Consider the following 17,412-nt stretch of genomic DNA (forward strand, 5'->3'; position numbering starts at 1 on the left):
TATTTCAATCCCTCAAAACCTTTGAAAAATGAGAACAAGCATATCTATATAAATATCCAAATTTTCAGCTTGATTGCACATTTTTATCTTCTCAGAATAGCACTAAATCAAGATGGTCTTTCAGAAATACATTTTACTTCTCAAAGACACAAAATACATATAACCAAAAAAAAATCTAATTTCACTGCTAACATTCAGTAGTCTCTTTGTCCCTTCTACACTTCTCATTTTTTTACTAATAATTATTCATTCCCAGAGTGTTATTTTGACATCGTCTTGGTCCATTTTCCTAGACATTGCTTTCCACACGTGAATTCCATAAGATGGTTTTCAGCACACCAGCAATGTCATTGGCACATTTCTTGTTACTTGATCCGCATGTATGCAATCACATCGTCTATGATAACAGTAAATTAAAATCTACCTTTCACTATACATAGGAAGACACAATCATTAAAAATCATCACAGAAATTAGAAAATTAGATCTCACTTCTTAGGGGACTAAACTAAAAATCTAATCTTTACTCTGAAAATAATTTTCCACTTAAAAAAGGCTTCTTTATTCAAATGGTCAAAATGCTTCCCTCTGTTTAGACTCTAAGCAATGAAAAATTCATGTAAAAGAGTATTTTCAGGGCACTTGGCTGGCTCAGTCAGTGCAACTCTTTTTTTTTTTTTTTTTTTTTAAATTTTTTTTTTTTTTTTCAACGTTTATTTATTTTTGGGACAGAGAGAGACAGAGCATGAAAGGGGGGGGGGGGCAGAGAGAGAGGGAGACACAGAATCGGAAACAGGCTCCAGGCTCTGAGCCATCAGCCCAGAGCCTGACGCGGGGCTCGAACTCACGGACCGCGAGATCGTGACCTGGCTGAAGTCGGACGCTTAACCGACTGCGCCACCCAGGCGCCCCAATGTGCAACTCTTGATCTCAGGGTTGGTGAGTTCAAGCCCCACAGTGGGTGTAGATCTTTAAAAAAAAAAATAGTGGCGCTTGGGCAATCCCTGTCAAAATAACACCAGCATTCTTCACAGAGCTAGAACAAACAATCCTAAAATTTGTATGGAACCAGAAAAGACCCCAAATAGCCAAGCAATCTTGAAAAAGAAACCAAAGCTGAGGCATCACAATCTTGGACTTTAAGTTGTATGACAAAGCTGTAATAATGAAGACAGTATGGTACTGGCACAAAAACAGGACACTCAGATCAATGGAACAGAATAGAGAACCAGAACGGACCCCAAATGTATGGCCAACTAATCTTTGACAAAGCAAGAAAGAATATCCATGGAATAAAGACAGTCTCTTCAGCAAATGGTGCTGGGAAAACTGGACAGCAACATGCAGAACAATGAACCTGGACCACTTTCTTTACACCATACACAAAATAAACTCAAAATGGATGAAAGACCTAAATGTAAGACAGGAAGCCATCAAAATCCTAGAGGGGAAAGCAGGCAAAAACCACTTTGACCTCGGCAAGCAGCAACTTCTTACTCAACACATCTCCATAGGCAAGGAAAACAAAGCAAAAATGAACTATTGGGGCCTCATCAAAATAAAAAGCTTCTGCACAGTGAAGGAAACAATCAGCAAAACTAAAGGCAACTGACAGAATGGGAGAAGATATTTGCAAACAACATATCAGATAAAGGGTTAGTATCCAAAATCTATAAAGAACTTATCAAACTCAACACCCAAAAAACAAATATCCAGTGAAGAAATGGGCAAAAGACATGAATAGACACTTCTCCAAAAGACATCCAGATGGCCAACCGACACATGAGAAAATGCTCAACATCACTCGTCATCAGGGAAATACAAATCAAAACCACAATGAGATATCACCTCACACCTGTCAGAATGGCTAACATTAACAACTCAGGCAACAACAGATGTTGGCGAGGATGCGGAGAAAGAGTATCTCTTTTGCATTGTTGGTGGGAATGCAAGCTGGTGCAGCCACTCTGGAAAACAGTTTGGGAGGTTCCCCAAAAAATTAAAAATACAAACTACCCTATGACCCAGCAATTGCACTACTAGGTATTTATCCAAGGAATACAGGCATGCTGTTTCGAAGGGGCACATGCCCCAATATTTATACCAGCACTATCAACAGTAGCCAAAGTATGGAAAGAGTCCAAATGGTCCATCACTGGATGAATGAATAAAAAAGAGGTAGTATATATACAGTGGGTATATATATATGTGATATAATATATGGATATATACTATACTATAATATACGATAGATAGATAGACGATACGAATATACTATATTATCTATACGAGACTATATATACTATACATATATACATATAATATACATATATATGTATATATGTATACATACACACACACACACACACACACAATAGTATTACAAGGCAATCCAAAAGAATGCAATCTTGCCATTTGCAACTATATGGATGGAACCAGAGGATATTATGCTAAGCGAAATTAGTCACAGAAAGACAAATATCATATGACTTCACTCTTATGAGGACTTTAAGATCCAAAACAGATGAACATAAGGGAAGGGAAGCAAAAATAAGATAAAAACAGGGAGGGGGACAAAACACAAAAGACTCTTAAATATAGAGAACAAACAGAGGGTTGCTGGAGGGTTGTGGGAGGGGGGATGGGCTAAGTGGGTAAGGGGCATTAAGGAATCTACTCCTGAAATCATTGTTGCACTATATGGTAAGTAACTTGGATGCAAATTTAAAAATAAATTATTTTTTTAAATAATAAATAGATTGATAAATAAATAAATAAATAAATAAATAAATAAATAAAATAGGGGCGCCTGGGTGGTTCAGTCAGTTAAGCATCTGTCTTTGGCCTAGGTCATAATCTTGCCCTTCCCAAGTTCGAGCCCCACATCAGGCTCTGTGCTGACAGCTCAGATCCTAGAGGCTGTTTTTGATTCTGTGTCTCCCTGTCTCTCTCTGCCCCTCCCTCACTTCTCTCTCTCTCTCTCTCTCAAAAATAAATAAATATTAAAAACAATAAATAAATAAATAAAATAAAAATGAAATAAATTGGGGTGCCCGGGTGGCTCAGTCAGTTAAGCATCCAACTTCAGCTCAGGTCACGATCTCTCAGTTCATGAGTTCGAGCCCCACATCAGGCTCTGTGCTGACAGGTCAGAGCCTGGAGTCTGCTTCAGATTCTGTGTCAGATTCTGTGTCTCCCTCTCTCTCTCCCCTCATGCTCTGTCCCTCTCTCTCTCAAAAATAAATAAATGCTAAAAAAATTTTTAATAAAAAATTAATTTTTTTTAAAGAGTATTCTCTGGGTTTTCAACATCCCCATTTAATGTGCCCTCTTGAAGTACTTGTTTCTTGCCCCAAACCAGACATAAGCAAAGCGAAAACCCAAGGCCTAGTGTGGTCATCCCAAGGAGAGTGCTCAGTGAACACTGGAGTAACCAGCAGGTCCATTGTGCCCAAGGACCATGCCAGGCTCCTGCCAGTAGAGGCATGTTAGCCCAAACCCGGTTCTGCAAGAAATGAAAGTCTCTGCAGTTTTGCTCTTGACATCACAGTTTCTCTATTCCAACTCAACTCTGCTGCAAAGCCTCTTTTAAAAAGCATATTCCAGGCCACAAGAATAGAAATAGATATGAATAGGTACTACAGTCTCAGAACATGGAAGTTCTTGCTGGGCGAGCCCCAGAGTGTGCCCCCCACAGCACAAGGGCTTCAAGTGAGGATGCCCCACCTTCCCTGCCTGCCACCCTGTACACGGCATCCCACTGGCACTTCTGCTTACCCCGTCCCACAGATATCTCTGCCAGGTTTTTTCTGGGGAGTGACGTGCTGCGGACATGAGTCACACAATACAGAAGTTCACCAAGAACGACAAAACACAAGTACACCACCATCCCTTACACATGGGCATAAAAGTTGGTGGTCAACACAGAAACAGCCGGGGCAAGGTGGAAGGCACAGATGGCTCAGATCCTACCGCTCCCCACATTCTACAAACAGTCCAGGGGTCTGCAGAACCCAGGGAACCTCACAAAAACCGTTAGAGCAAGGGGAGAGTGTGTCCTTATTTCCTCTCGGGGAGAGAGGTTGCTGGGAAGAGACAGGTCAACTATGGGGAGCAAACTATGGAATGAGGCATATCCAGAGCCTGCAGATCTTCCCTGAGGCACAGGACACACCCCAAGCACATCAAAGAGTGCACACGATTCTAACACACCCAACCCACCGGGCTGCCCCTTTCTCCTTGCCATTCCCACAGTCAGGCCAGCCAAACACTGAGCCACAAGAACCATCCCCTGCAACAGCAGCTCAGAAGGCCAGCAACAGGCCACAGAGTGACCAAGCTTTGGGAGAGAGGAAGAGTGGCCCACACAGGCACAGTGACAAGCGGAAAAGGACAAACTATAGTGACTGCTGCACACCAACAAGGCAGGGTCTGGAGGTCACCGCCCCCTCCCTACACAGGAGGACTTGGTCCTGTCGGGCCCACACACCCAGAGCCCCAAATCAGAAAGTCTGAGCCCAGGCCCACAGTGAGAAATGCTAACAAAGTTACCCCACCCCTTCTGACGCTACCATCATGGACACCGCAGTCTTTTCTGAAAGGGCACAGTTGCCCAGCATGTGCATGTTCTCACACTCCAAAGTCCTCAGGCGAACGGCATGGAAGGTGGTGGATTTGGGAGTCCTGCCTGGGGGTTAAGAGAATGTTTCCCTCACTCAGCCCTCACTCGGGGTGCGGAGGGTGCTATCCGTGTCATGCCCTCACAGTGACGTGCTGTCTTCTGTGTCAGGCTGTGTAAGACAGACGTGCACAGCACTGTTGGGTCCCAGGTGCAGCCAATGCTGTGTGTGATCCTCAACACTTTTACAAGAGTATGTGTGTCCTTTGGACTCTATCATCAGATATTTTCATGCCTCAGTGACAAGACAAAAATCCAGACACCTAAAAACATTGCAACCTAGAGACGTCAAATACACTAAAAAAAGTGCTCTGATTTTTGCATTTATCAAATATTACATAAGACTTCAAAAGAAAATGCTTAGTGTATCTGAAAAAGAGTATGTCCTATCTCTTTATTACACTTTCCACTCATACATGTAATAAACGTGCATAACTATTTTTAAGTCCAATTTCTTTTATTCAAGGGCCTTAATCTCTTTGAAGGGATGAAGTGAAATAAATCCAGACGGTGCTCTCACCATTAATTATTCTCATTACAACATAATTAGGTCTGCATCCTAATTATGTATAACTATTTTTAAATATGCTTATCAAAAAACATGAATAATATTACTATTTAAAATGTAATGGTAATGCTTTTAGTAAAAATCTCAATAGTCAATTTGGCTGAGACTTGGACTCACTAAAATAGTAATATTTTCAATAACAACAACATTCCACCCTATCTGGCCACCGAACTCCCACATTAACTGGAAAAAAATGGAGCTTCCAGGAGTGTAACAACCAGGACTACCATTACCAAGGACTCTCCACCATCTCATATGATCCTCTCGAAAACATGAAGAATTTGGTACTTTGCTCATGGTTTAAATTCAAAAAGATTACAGGTAAAGTCCTTTCATTTTCCTTGACTTCTAATAGGAGGATAAGCGCAAACTGTAAAGATTACGTGATTGGAGAGAGAAGGCAATGTCTCTGTCAACATGCTGCACAGAAACAGTGTCTTTTGCCATCCAATTTGTGTTCCAGACCCATATCCACTCATTCCCTACCATGCTTTCAGAAATCACCTACAGGATCTGGGTTTTTTTCCATGTTTATTATTTCATGGAATCAAGGACCACAACACCCTGGTGAAGCAGGGAGAGCACGGGAAGGAGCTCATAATCTCATCTGTGTGTTGCTGATTGACAACACTTAAATCAGATGGAAGATTGGTGACCTATTTTCAGGCAAAACCAGAGAAGAAGATTCAAGAAGTCCTCAAGTATATTTGGTGAAAAAAGATGTGCCTTTGCAGGACAGAACATGCCTTGAGGTGGGAAGGTGGGGAGATGGCAGTCCATGCTGTTCCTCACCCAGTTTCCCATTCCCAGCCCACCACTGAGAAATCAAGCTTTCACTGTATGCCTCGTCTGCTGCATTATAATACCAGCTATTCACAGAATATACAAAGCCTGAATTGGCCTCAAGCCCTACAACAGGTTAATTACTGCTTTGAACTGGATTAAAGCCACAACTCCAAATGGAAAAAGCATCAGCCTTCACGGCCAATTTATTGGCTGCTCTGTCCAATTACAAGTTGACTATACTCTGCTGTTGGAATCAGAACCAACTTGCACCATTAATATAAAGTCCCTTTCCCTTTGGAAAAGGTCAGCCTTTCTTCTGAAAATTCCTTCTACCAAACAAACTATTTCCAAACATCTTTTGTACTGTAGGTAGGGACATTGCATCAAAGCCAAAATGGACCTTCAGAACACACAGTGACACAGAATGCCCATGTCATGTGAGGGGAAGTTTCACTCTTTCCTCTACCAAATGCCTCAGAAAATAATAAGTGACTAGAATGAGCCATCCCTTTGCTTGTTTGCCACTCTAAATGCCAAGCTTAGACCAAATATACTCTTGAAATTTTCTTGTGAGAGTAATCCCTCCTTCATTCCTTACTCTGAAGTGGGCTTTTTCTTCCAACAGGTCTGAAATGAGAGCTAGTTTCTTTGATGTTTGTATTACCACACTTAAAAATCTCACGGAAGCACAGAAGCTTTCCGAACAGAGTGTTTATGAACACAGTAAGCCATGAATTCTACAGTGGCACTTGCATTCCTGCCATGAGGTAAGGCTAAAGGTGTCCAAAAGCAAGTTATCCATTTCCAAACATCAAGATTTCACTCAGAGAGGCTAACCAAATAACTGAGTCTGAGACCCAGAACAAAACCCAACTCAGAAAATCAACATTCCCTGCCACAGACCAAAGAGCATTTTCAAATTCTCTCTGAAACAGGCCTGTCGAGCCTAGAGGTTCTGAAGCTCCTTAGGGAAAGGCAACCTGACAAGTGAAAATCACCTCTGTCCCTGTAGTAGTAACAGGAAGACATTTCTGTATTTGTGGGGTTGCAGAGACATGTTCTAACAGTGCATAGATTCCTTCTGCTGGGACCTGCAGCCTACAGAGCTATCCCTGCCCCATCCTGGGGTCACCTGCTGGAGAGAAAAGGAGACTCTGACGACCAGAGACCTAGGACCCAATCCCAGCACTGACTCTCTTATAGCACTCTTCTTAAGCACTCAAAGCCTCAGTCTTTCCATCTGAGAAATGGAGATATAAATGCTCGCCTTGCAGGGAGTTCATGTAACCACACGTAGAGTCTTCCAGGAGTTGCCAGGGGCTCAGGGGACAGGGTAGGCTATCACTACAAATGGAGAGCACAGGGCAATGTTTGGGACAAGGAACTATTCTATTACCTGTCATCAGAATCTATACCTAGGATGATGTACCAAAATAAAAAACTCAGTTTTACTGTATGATTAATTTTTAATTAAATTTAATAAAGAGACACTGCCCCTATCTGTTTTACGAATATTCTCTTCCTGCCTGTTGAACTGCCCTCCCAGAAACCATTTCTAGTCCCATATACTGGGAGTGTCGTTGTGTTTTCTGAACCACAGTCAGTAGGATTGGAAGGAACAGATGAAAACAAAATTAACTAAAACACCCTGTTATCCACCTCCACACTGGACAGTTAACACCAAGCGATCGTCACAAAACCCTGAACAACTTCCTTATTTCTTCACACCACATACACAAAGGCCATTTTAAAGATAGGATCCTGATGTTCCACACATCAACACCTCTAGTCCAAAGTTCAGTGCCTTACACCTACAGGGGAGTCATCCACTTATCAGCACAGAAGCCAACTAACAAACAAAAAAGTCACTTAATATGTGAACATAAGTGTTCCCAGGAGAACCGCACCCCTTTTCACTTCCTGCCTATGTATTTAAATAGTGGTTGCGGCAGAGTCGTTGGAGATAGCACAAATTAAAGGAAAAAGCTTCCTTCTTCCCCCCACAAACTGTTTCCAGCCAGCAGAAAAGCGCACTGATTATTTTCGGCTTCTTGGGTTTTCTCGGCCCCTATCAACCAAGATTAAAAACTTAAGTCCAGCTGGGTCCATATTCATGAAGGTCAATTTAGACTAATGTGGAAACAGCTGCCAGGTGCTTTTATGTGGAGCAGAGAGTTACCAGCCATGAATTCAGCTGTTTGTTTTCTCAAGAAATGGAACATCTTGTCAGTAGAGATAAGACAGGTTCTTGGTTAACCGAGCCTCATTGGGCCTGCATTTGCTGGGATAAATCTAGATTCAAATCCTTTCTGCCCATTTCTTAAGTTGTTGTTGTTTGTTTGTCTGTTTGTTTGTTTTGGGGGGGTTTGTTTGTTTGCCTCTCCACACATCAAGAATCCTTAAACTAGCAGTATTTACACATACCGAGGCATTTAAATATATGCCACTCAAAGCCAGAGGATTATTTTTTTGGGGTCACAGTTACATTCAGTTACAAACACCTTTTCATAAGGAATTTTGAAATTCTAAGGTAATGCTCCAAGAGATCATGGTAATAGAAATCTTTCTTAATAAGATCAGGTATAAGGACAGCTCAGCTAACTCCATCCCTCCTTCAAACCCCTCTTCCTGAACCCATATTCCTCACTTTAAAAAAATAAAATAAAATAAATAAAATAAAATAAATAAAATAAAAAAAAAAAAAAATAAAATAAAATAAAGGGTGAATAACTGCATTCACAAATTAGGTAATACTGCCTGCCTACATAAAAAAAAAAAAAAAGAACAGCAACAACAAAGAAACTCAGAAATGCAGAATTATCATGTAAAAGAAACAATGACCACTATAGAACTCATCAAGACATCACCCTGGGTGATCATCCTGGTTGCTTTTCTCAGCCTGACTGCAGATTCACCACACTGCTATTGCCCTTGCGCACAGGAAGCCAGGAACCCAAGGAGTCTGCACATTTCATGGCATACCGAAATTCCTGGCACACAACCACGATGGGACCCAACACCACCGCAGAGGAAGGCAGAAAGCAGACTATGGAAAATTTAGCACACCTCCTACACCTATTTGGTGGGCACCACGGAGAATGATCTCGATAACCAGGTAAAAACAGATCGGCTTTTAAAAGAAGAGCTGCAAGATGCTGAGAAGCAGAACTAAGCTTAGCACCAAGAGGAAGCCATCTAAAAACCTTTTTTATTCCCCACACATTCCTTCTGAGTCTGACACATTTAACTGCCATCTCTGGACACAGGAGACAGTGCCACAGTTCCACCCAATGCATCTGGTTTCATAGATAAGCCCACTGTCATCCCTTCCACAGAAGCCCAGAGTTTTGCATGCACCCCCATCCTTCTGCATGGGGACATCAGCACCTGATGCTGAAGGAGCCAGAACAGGGGGGAGGAGACAGGCAAAGAAAGGCTCACAGCCTGAGAGGGGGTAGCAGGGTTTTTGCTCTAGGGGAAGGGCAGGCTGCTCGCTACCATGCACCCAACAAAATCAAGAGCTATGGACCCTAAGAAGCAAAGATGGACGTGTGCTTTGTGGCAGAAAGGATGCTTTGATTTAAAAATAAACAATCATGCCATCTAGTTCACAAAACAAGCCGACTCCTGCTCCTGGCTGCCGTCTCCTCAGTTCCATGTGGGCTCACTGGTGAATGAAAAACATGTGTGGGCAAATCAGGAAACAAAAAACAAGGGAGGAAAATAAACACTCACCTATCTCAGAGCTAGGTGCACGGGCTAGCTTTGACTTTCGGATTCTCCAAGCCAAATTTTCTTTTTTTAAATTTTTTTTTTCAACGTTTATTTATTTTTGGGACAGAGAGAGACAGAGCATGAACGGGGGAGGGGCAGGAGAGAGGGAGACACAGAATCGGAAACAGGCTCCAGGCCCTGAGCCATCAGCCCAGAGCCCGACGGGGGCTCGAACTCACGGACCGCGAGATCGTGACCTGGCTGAAGTCGGACGCTTAACCGACTGCGCCACCCAGGCGCCCCTCAAGCCAAATTTTCATTAAAGGTTGACTCTGTCCTTTGGCAAATAAAATTCGTATTTCTTTAGCAAAAGAAGGGCCTTTTATATGATTGCCCTTAAATGTGGGGGCTATTTGAGCAGGCTCACAAACTGGCCTCCCTATAACTGAAAATAGCTTAAAGACAAGCACCTTGCAGTCAAATCAGATTCATATAGTACTGAGCACATGAACAAAGGATGTCCTGAAATCACAAGAAAGGCAAAGGGAGGGAGCAAAGGAAAATCCAAAGACAGGACTAGATGAAGAAAACAAAATTACTAGACCATCCTGGACCATGCTGCCTGACGCAGCAATGGTATTTGACGAGAAACAAAGTTGAATCATATCGTGGATGGGGGTGCCATTATTCCCCCCTGTTCAGCTCTGATACTAATGTCAAAATAATGGGAAACTATGTGTCATAAAGGAGCCTTTGGAACCAGAAAGACATGGAGAGAACAGGTGGTGACAGGGAGGAAGCTAAAGTGATTAAGGGGGGAAAGGGTACCCTTGAAGAAAGGGAAGGTGAGAGACATCCACTGCCACTGGGATGCTGCCAACAGCTGTTGTGAAAAATACGGTGGTTTCATGGAATGCGGCTCAGAACAAGGAGATTACTAGTACCTTTGTTGACTCTGGTTTTCATTAAGAACTCCTTCACTGACTAAATCTGAACAGGCCCCGGCTCAGTCAAGGCAGTCTATACAGAAAGAATGGTCTTAGGTCTTGGTAGTATCAGAGTCATTCTAAGCTACAACTTTATGATACTGGCAAGGAGAAAAACTCAGATCTCCTCGAACTGTGTTCTTTAGACAACAACCTGAGCTAAATAAGTAAGAAGAATACAAGTGACATGGCTAGGGCCAAAACTAAGGTCTCTAGGTGATCGTACATCGTGCCTCATCTATTTGGAACAACGTGGACCAAATATCAAACAAGACCCAAATGGTTGAGAAAGAGAAAGATGGCAGCATATACCTTTCATAGGTGACCCGGTTCTCCCTGCACTTTCTGAAGACTGGGTACTCCAATTCTGAGAATATGGCAGCAGCATTCTGGGTGAGGACAGGGTCAGGGATAGAAGGCGGCGGGCAGGATGTAGGGAGCTTATATAGGTAGACAAGGCTACATGCTATTCCAGATTGGGCCCCCAAATAAGAAGACCACACTTACGCCTCGTATCTGTAGGACATGCCAAGCAATTCCAGGTTAATGCACCTGGAATCCTTGAGCTGTCTGAGTGATTGGGCCCCTAACGCCCCCACATAACGACCATCCACTATCCAGAGGTGTAAAAGCGGAGAAATGAGGCATCCTTTTTTAATAGGATTCAACTTTATAGTCGAAATATCATTGCTTTGTCAGGCAGTATTGTCCAGGACAGCGTGGTGATTTTCTTCTCTTCATACCCTTCCACTTTTGGGTTTTCCTTTGCTCCCTCTCTCAGCCACTTCTTCCTTCTGTGACTTAGGCAAATGCTAGGAACCGGCAATCGTAATGGAAGAGAGTAGTCCAGGACCAGCCTCCCACTCAGCCCATAGAAACTGCCTTCCCTAGAGCAACATCAGCTGACCCTGGGTCCCCCTGACCTGCAGGGCTGCATCTGGCCAGCTGACGCGAACAGCTCTCACTGGAGGTGACAGGCCTGTAGACGGGTCCACGGCTCAACCCTCATCACCAGTTTGAGGCAAGGTCCTGGAGATCTAGGCAGAGTGGGCCAGGGCCCCCAAGCCTTCCCAAGCTTGTCCCTACCTAACAAGGACTATCTGTGCGTGGTGACTTGGAGAGCAGCACCCCGGGATGTGGGCACCGGCCACACCCCTCCACCCCAGGGGCGAGGACCTCCCTTCAAATCACCGGCTGTCCCTCTAACTGGGTCGCGTGCTGCATTAGCCAGGAATCTGAGGAGACTGACCTCTCTCCGTGCCACCTCTTTGTTCGGGGTTCCAGAAGGGCCAGGCAGGGGCGGAGGAGGCCAGGGGGCCAAGCGACCCTCGGCACCGCCCAGGACAGGTTTCTGCCCTCCCTCTGGACACCTAGCAACGCCCTATTATCTGGTCTGCTGCGCTGGGCAATCCGGGCCTTGAAGCTTTAAGGTGAGTCTCCTACACCGAAGGGACGGCGCGGAGGGAGGCGCGGAGGGGGGCGCGGGGCCCGGCACGTTCCTGGGTAAACACGGCGAAAGGCGATCTCACGGAGGCGACCCCGGCCGCGGAAGAAAATGTCCGTCTGCCGAGAGGCGGCTGCTAGCGGGGTTCAGTGCTGACCGCGCAGGCAGGAAGTCCGAGGCGCGGGTGCGAGGGGCGCCACGGCCGCGGCGCGCCTTCCCCGTCGCCCCAGCCCTACAGACTCACGCACGCACGCAGGGACGCCCCGTCGCCGGGGCTCCCTGGACGGAGTCCTGGGCGGGGAGGAGGGGGCCGGGAGGAAACTGAGGCAGGGTGCGAATCCTGCCTGGCCACTGCGGCGAGGACAGAGAGGCACCGGGGGAGAGCAGGGACCCCGCGAGGCACCGCGCCCCTCAGTGAGCGCCCCCCGCACCGCGACGGGACCCCGCCCCGCGCCGGGACCCCGCCCCGCACTCACCGAGAAGACCCGCCCCCCTCTGGCGCAACGACAAACCTCCTCTCTGCCCCCCCAGTCACTCCATGAGGAAGACCCCTCACACACCGGGCAGCCCCCCCCACCCAGCCCCCTCACACCCGGCAGCCACCACCCGCCCTCACACACCGGAAGCCCCACCGCCCCCTCCAACAACCGGGCAGCCCCCCCCGCCCCCCCGCCCGCCCCCGCCTCATACACCAGAAGCCCCCCGCCCCGCCCCTCACCACCGGGCAGCCCCCCCGCCCCCCGCCCCCTCATACACCGGAAGCCCCCCCGCCCCCGCCCCCTCACCGGAAGCCCCCCCGCCCCCGCACACACCGGGCCAGCCCCCCCACCCCGCCACCCTCATACAACCGGAAGCCCCCCGCCCCCGGCCCCCCCCCCCGCCCCCTCACACAGCGGGCAGCCCCCCACCCCGCCCCCTCATACACCCGGAAGCCCCCCACACCCCACGCCCCCTCACACACCCGGAAGCCCCCCCGCCCCACCGCCCCCCTCACACACCCGGAAGCCCCCCACCCACCGCCCCCTACACACCGGGCAGCCCCCCCCACCCCCGCCCCCTCCCACACCGGGAAGCCCCCCCCCCCGCCCCTCTCACACACCCGAGAGCCCCCACCACCGTCCCCTCACACACCCGGAAACCCCCACCCCCACCCCTCACACACCGGGCAGCCCCCCCACCCCCCCCCCCTCACACCACCGGGCACGCCCCCCACCCCCTCACACACCCGGAACCCTCCCCAACCCCCTCCCCCTCACGCACCGAGAAGCACCCCCCCTCCCCCAAACATACCCGGAAGTCCCCCACCCCCGCCCCCTCACTCGCCGAGAAGCCCCCTCCCCCCCCGCCCACCTCATTCACCGGGAAGCCCTCTCCCCGCCCCCTCCCCAAACCGAGAAGCCTCCCTATCCTCGCCCCCCTCCCCCAGCCCCTCCCCTTCCTCGCCGAGAAGCCCCCTCCCCCTGCCCCTCATATTCACCGCGACGCCCACTCCCCTCGCCCCCAAAATCATCGAGCAACCCCCCACCCCCGCCTCTCCCTCCCTCAGGCGCCCTCTCATCCCTCCCCCGACACCCACCTCCCCACACTCGACCGAGAAGCCCGCGGAAGCTGCGGGTGCGGGGCGCGGGCGCGTTGCAGCGGAAGGACCGGCAGCAGCATAGCAGCAGCAGGAGCGCGAGCAGCGGCCCCATGTCGGCGGCCGGGCGAGCGGCGCTCAGTCCATGGCGGCGCGGCGGGGGCGGCGGGACCGACTCTGGCGAGCACCGCTCCTCCCCGCGCTGCCCGCGCCCGCCGCCGCTTCAGCACCGGACAGCGCCTCCGGCCCCGCCCACACCAAGGCCCCGCCCCGCCGCGCGCCCAGCCGGCACCCGCCCACGGCGCCCCCCCCACCCCCACGCCCGGCCCGCCCCACCTGCCGGCGCGCGGCCGCCCCAGCGCGCCCCGGTCCCATCCTTGTGGCTCCGCCCTCCCCCAGGGGGCTGGGGTGAGCCGAGCGCACCGGGTCCTCGCCCGGCCCGGGGGTCCCAGGGTCCCCGTGGTCGCACTGGCCCGCCCGGGACGTGGCCCTCCCTTTGGCCAGGCGGGGAAAGGCCCGACCCTTTTTGCTCAGACCCCGGGCAGGACGCCCACCCGCGTGGTCCCACGCGGCGTCCGTGAGCACGCGGGGCCGGCGGCCATGACGTGTGGCTGAGGCCGACCAGGAGCCGATCGCCGGCTCTTAGTTTTATTAATTTTAATGTGACCAGACGTGTTGCGGACCATCAGAAGGGGGCCCAGAGCGGGGGGGGGGGGGGGGGGTTGTGAAAGTGTGGGAGGTCCTCAGCCTGAGGAAGAGGAAACTGTGGAGCCCAGCCTGGAGGATCAGCGCCTCCGAGTTCCGAACTCTACGCGGCGAGATCAGGATCCACGGTGCGGACGCGGCCCTGGCGTCCCTCCCTGGCCACTGGCCAGGGGTCCGCGGGGGGCCTTGGGGACCTGGCGGACCTCTCAGGGAGACTTCTTCCTAAACGCAGGGTATGGCTGCAGGGGTCCTGGGCCGGGGGCGTTCGCGGAATCAGAGGGAGCGTGTGAGAGAGGATGCAGGCTCTGAGCGTGAGTGTGTCCATCCCTCGGCCCCTCGCCTGCTCATTCAGCATTGGGCAGTGGCCTGGCCTCAACCCTGTGGGTCCGGCTGCCCTAGATGAAGTCTGGTTCCTGCTGTGCCTGCGCCTGCAAGATCTCTCCTTGCTGCGTGGCGCTCATCAGCTATGCTTCCCAAGTCCTCTCCCTCCTGGCCCTTACCGCCCCGGTGCGGTGGGGCTGGCCTGTGCACACTTTGGGGTAGGGTAGATGGTGAGGGGGCTACAGCTCAGCGCAGGCCATCTACAATTAGAACTGAATATGGCGGCCTGATCGCCCTGGCGATCACCTCCTTGCTGATGCCTGTCCTCCCCACCAGGTCCCTCCCTTACCCGGTCCTGCTCAACGCCCTCTGTCCCCTGTGCCCAAGAAAGTAGGCCCTCCTTGTCTGCCCATCTGTGGGCAAGGAGTTCTGTCACCCAAAGGCCCAGGGAACTGCCCCTCCAGAGAGAGCACTTGTCCACCCTGTGGGGACACAGCAGGAGCTACCATGGTCCTGCTCCGCACTTGCCCACAGATCTGCACTTTGTACATGCAGCCCCCCCGCCCCCCAGAGGATGGCCAAACAGGTGACCTGGGGTTCTTTACTCATTGTGTGTTCTTAGCACTTAGTATTCGGACCCTGGGTTCACACCACACTGCTGGCCGAGTAGAATTCGGTGGTGAGATGATTCACCCACAGACTCTCTGAGGAAGGCCTGAAGACAGCCGTTCCTCTGCTCGATTTCGGCACCCCGCACACACCGTGTGTGCATGTAGGGATCCACCTCAGTGAGGGTGCAGGCCAGACAGGGTGCGACAGCACTCACGCGGGCATGAGCACGGGTGAGGCCATCCCGACTACCACAGAGCCGGCTGGTGATAAATTGGGTGACAGAAACAACAGGAAAAGAAAAAAGTAGGATCTAGATGGGCTAGAAGGTAAAGCTTGTCCGTGACAGGCCCACAGGTGACGCAGAAACACGAGGGCAGGACAGTTGCCTGCCATCACTGTGTGATGCCCGGGGACCCGGAGCCAGATATCTAGCCCCATTTCTCTGCTGTCGATGCTGGTCACCACACCCCGGCTACAGAGGGAGCCGGCTGTGCCCGCCAGCACATGGAGGTCACTGGGGCCCTCACAGAGGGCAAGGTCCCTCTCAAGGACCTGGAAGAGCTCCGGGCCCCTCCTGAGGCTGTGTCCTGGAGGACTGTTTACTCTGGGGCCATACTGCTCCTTGGCCTTGGTAAACAGGTCTCCAGAAAGCGCATGGGGTCGCTTCCATTGTTTGCTGGCTCTTGACTAGTCTACTGAGCCTGGGCCTGCTTCACCCCGAGGGCTCTGGCAGAGGCACCGGAAGGACTGCAAGGAAATTTCAGTAACAGAAACACTGGAAAGAAGCACAAAACCCACACAGTGTGTGGATGGCTTCACCAGTGCCACAAGATCTCAGCTCTGCTGAAAGGACACAAGCAGCTAAAGGCAGAAAAGGGAACACATGGAAGAGAGGGGGGAAGGCAGGAACATCCGGGTTATGAAGAGCAGGACCGGGTTCCAGAGCCCAGGCTGAGGTAGCCTGGCTTTCTGATCTAAGAGAAGGCTGTGGGGGCACCGAGGTAGTTCAGCTGGTTAAGTGTCCTACTCAATCTTGGCTCAAGTCATGATCTCACAGTTTGTCAGTGCAGACCCTTCTTGGGATTCTGTCTCCCTCTCTCTCTGCCCCCTCCTCTCCCTCACTCTCTCCATCTCAAAAAAAAAAAAAAAAAAAAAGACTGGGCATGGCTCTTTCTGGAGCACTGGCCAGATTGTCATGACAGGAATCCCCAGTGAATGGCCCAGACACACAAGGAGGTGTGTCCTTGTGTGTCATGTGGGACTGCACATGTGTGTGCACAGGTATCTGCGTGTATGACTGCACCGTGTGGAAGTATATGTGTATGTATTCGTGTATGCTATGTGTGCATGAGCCTGTGTGTAAGAATGTTTGGTGCTATAGAAGGCACGTGTATACATCTGTCTGCTGTGTGTATAGCACCCAAACACTACAAAACATGCTTATTCCCTGAGCCCCTTAGATAAGTGTCTCCTACATGTATTTACGCTTTAGGCCTTTCACTTACGACCTTACTTGATTCACTATTGTCACACTTATTCATATTCATGATACGCACCCATAGCATGCCAAGGTCTGGTCTGTATGTGATGCAATCTTACGTCCACAGAAGAGCATACTTGGTCAACCTCATCCAAGGAGATTTTCAAGGTCAGACACAGCCCTTGAGCCTTATCTTTCTCCGAGGACGTCCTGTGAGGCTGAGTAGGTGAGTGGGGTGGAACTCCCAGGAAAGACGCAGGACGTGGGGTCAGAAGGTCAGGGCTCAGTTCTGATGCAGTGCATGCCAGCTCTGTGGCCTTGAATGTTGCAGAGCAGTGACAGACCAACTCTTGGCCAACCTGACGGTTTTGACTGTGTCATTCGGTGCTCTGGGAAACACGGGGGCTGACATCGCAGAAACTGTGACACCTAACAGACCAGAAAGTATTCATGATGGGGTGGCTGGGCTGTATGGATGAGGCGGCCAGCTGTAGGGGGTCCGACGGCATGGGGAGAGTCAGAGGAAGCTGCCTCGTGATGTCA

The 17,412-nt window shown here is 50.0% G+C and overlaps 1 protein-coding gene across 1 annotated transcript in view; it reads right to left on the reverse strand.

Annotated features, from left to right (window-relative positions):
• The window catches only part of PTPRN2 (protein tyrosine phosphatase receptor type N2), a 768,343-nt gene extending 754,456 nt beyond the window's left edge, over positions 1-13,887 (reverse strand). Inside the window, 1 exon segment of the mRNA XM_030297386.1 lies at positions 13,767-13,887. Within this exon segment, the coding sequence (XP_030153246.1) occupies positions 13,767-13,866 (100 nt within the window). The 5' untranslated portion in view covers positions 13,867-13,887.
• Positions 13,888-17,412: the final 3,525 nt, after the last annotated feature.

This window comes from Lynx canadensis, chromosome A2 (assembly GCF_007474595.2).
Source record: "Lynx canadensis isolate LIC74 chromosome A2, mLynCan4.pri.v2, whole genome shotgun sequence".
Classification (NCBI taxonomy): domain Eukaryota; kingdom Metazoa; phylum Chordata; class Mammalia; order Carnivora; family Felidae; genus Lynx; species Lynx canadensis.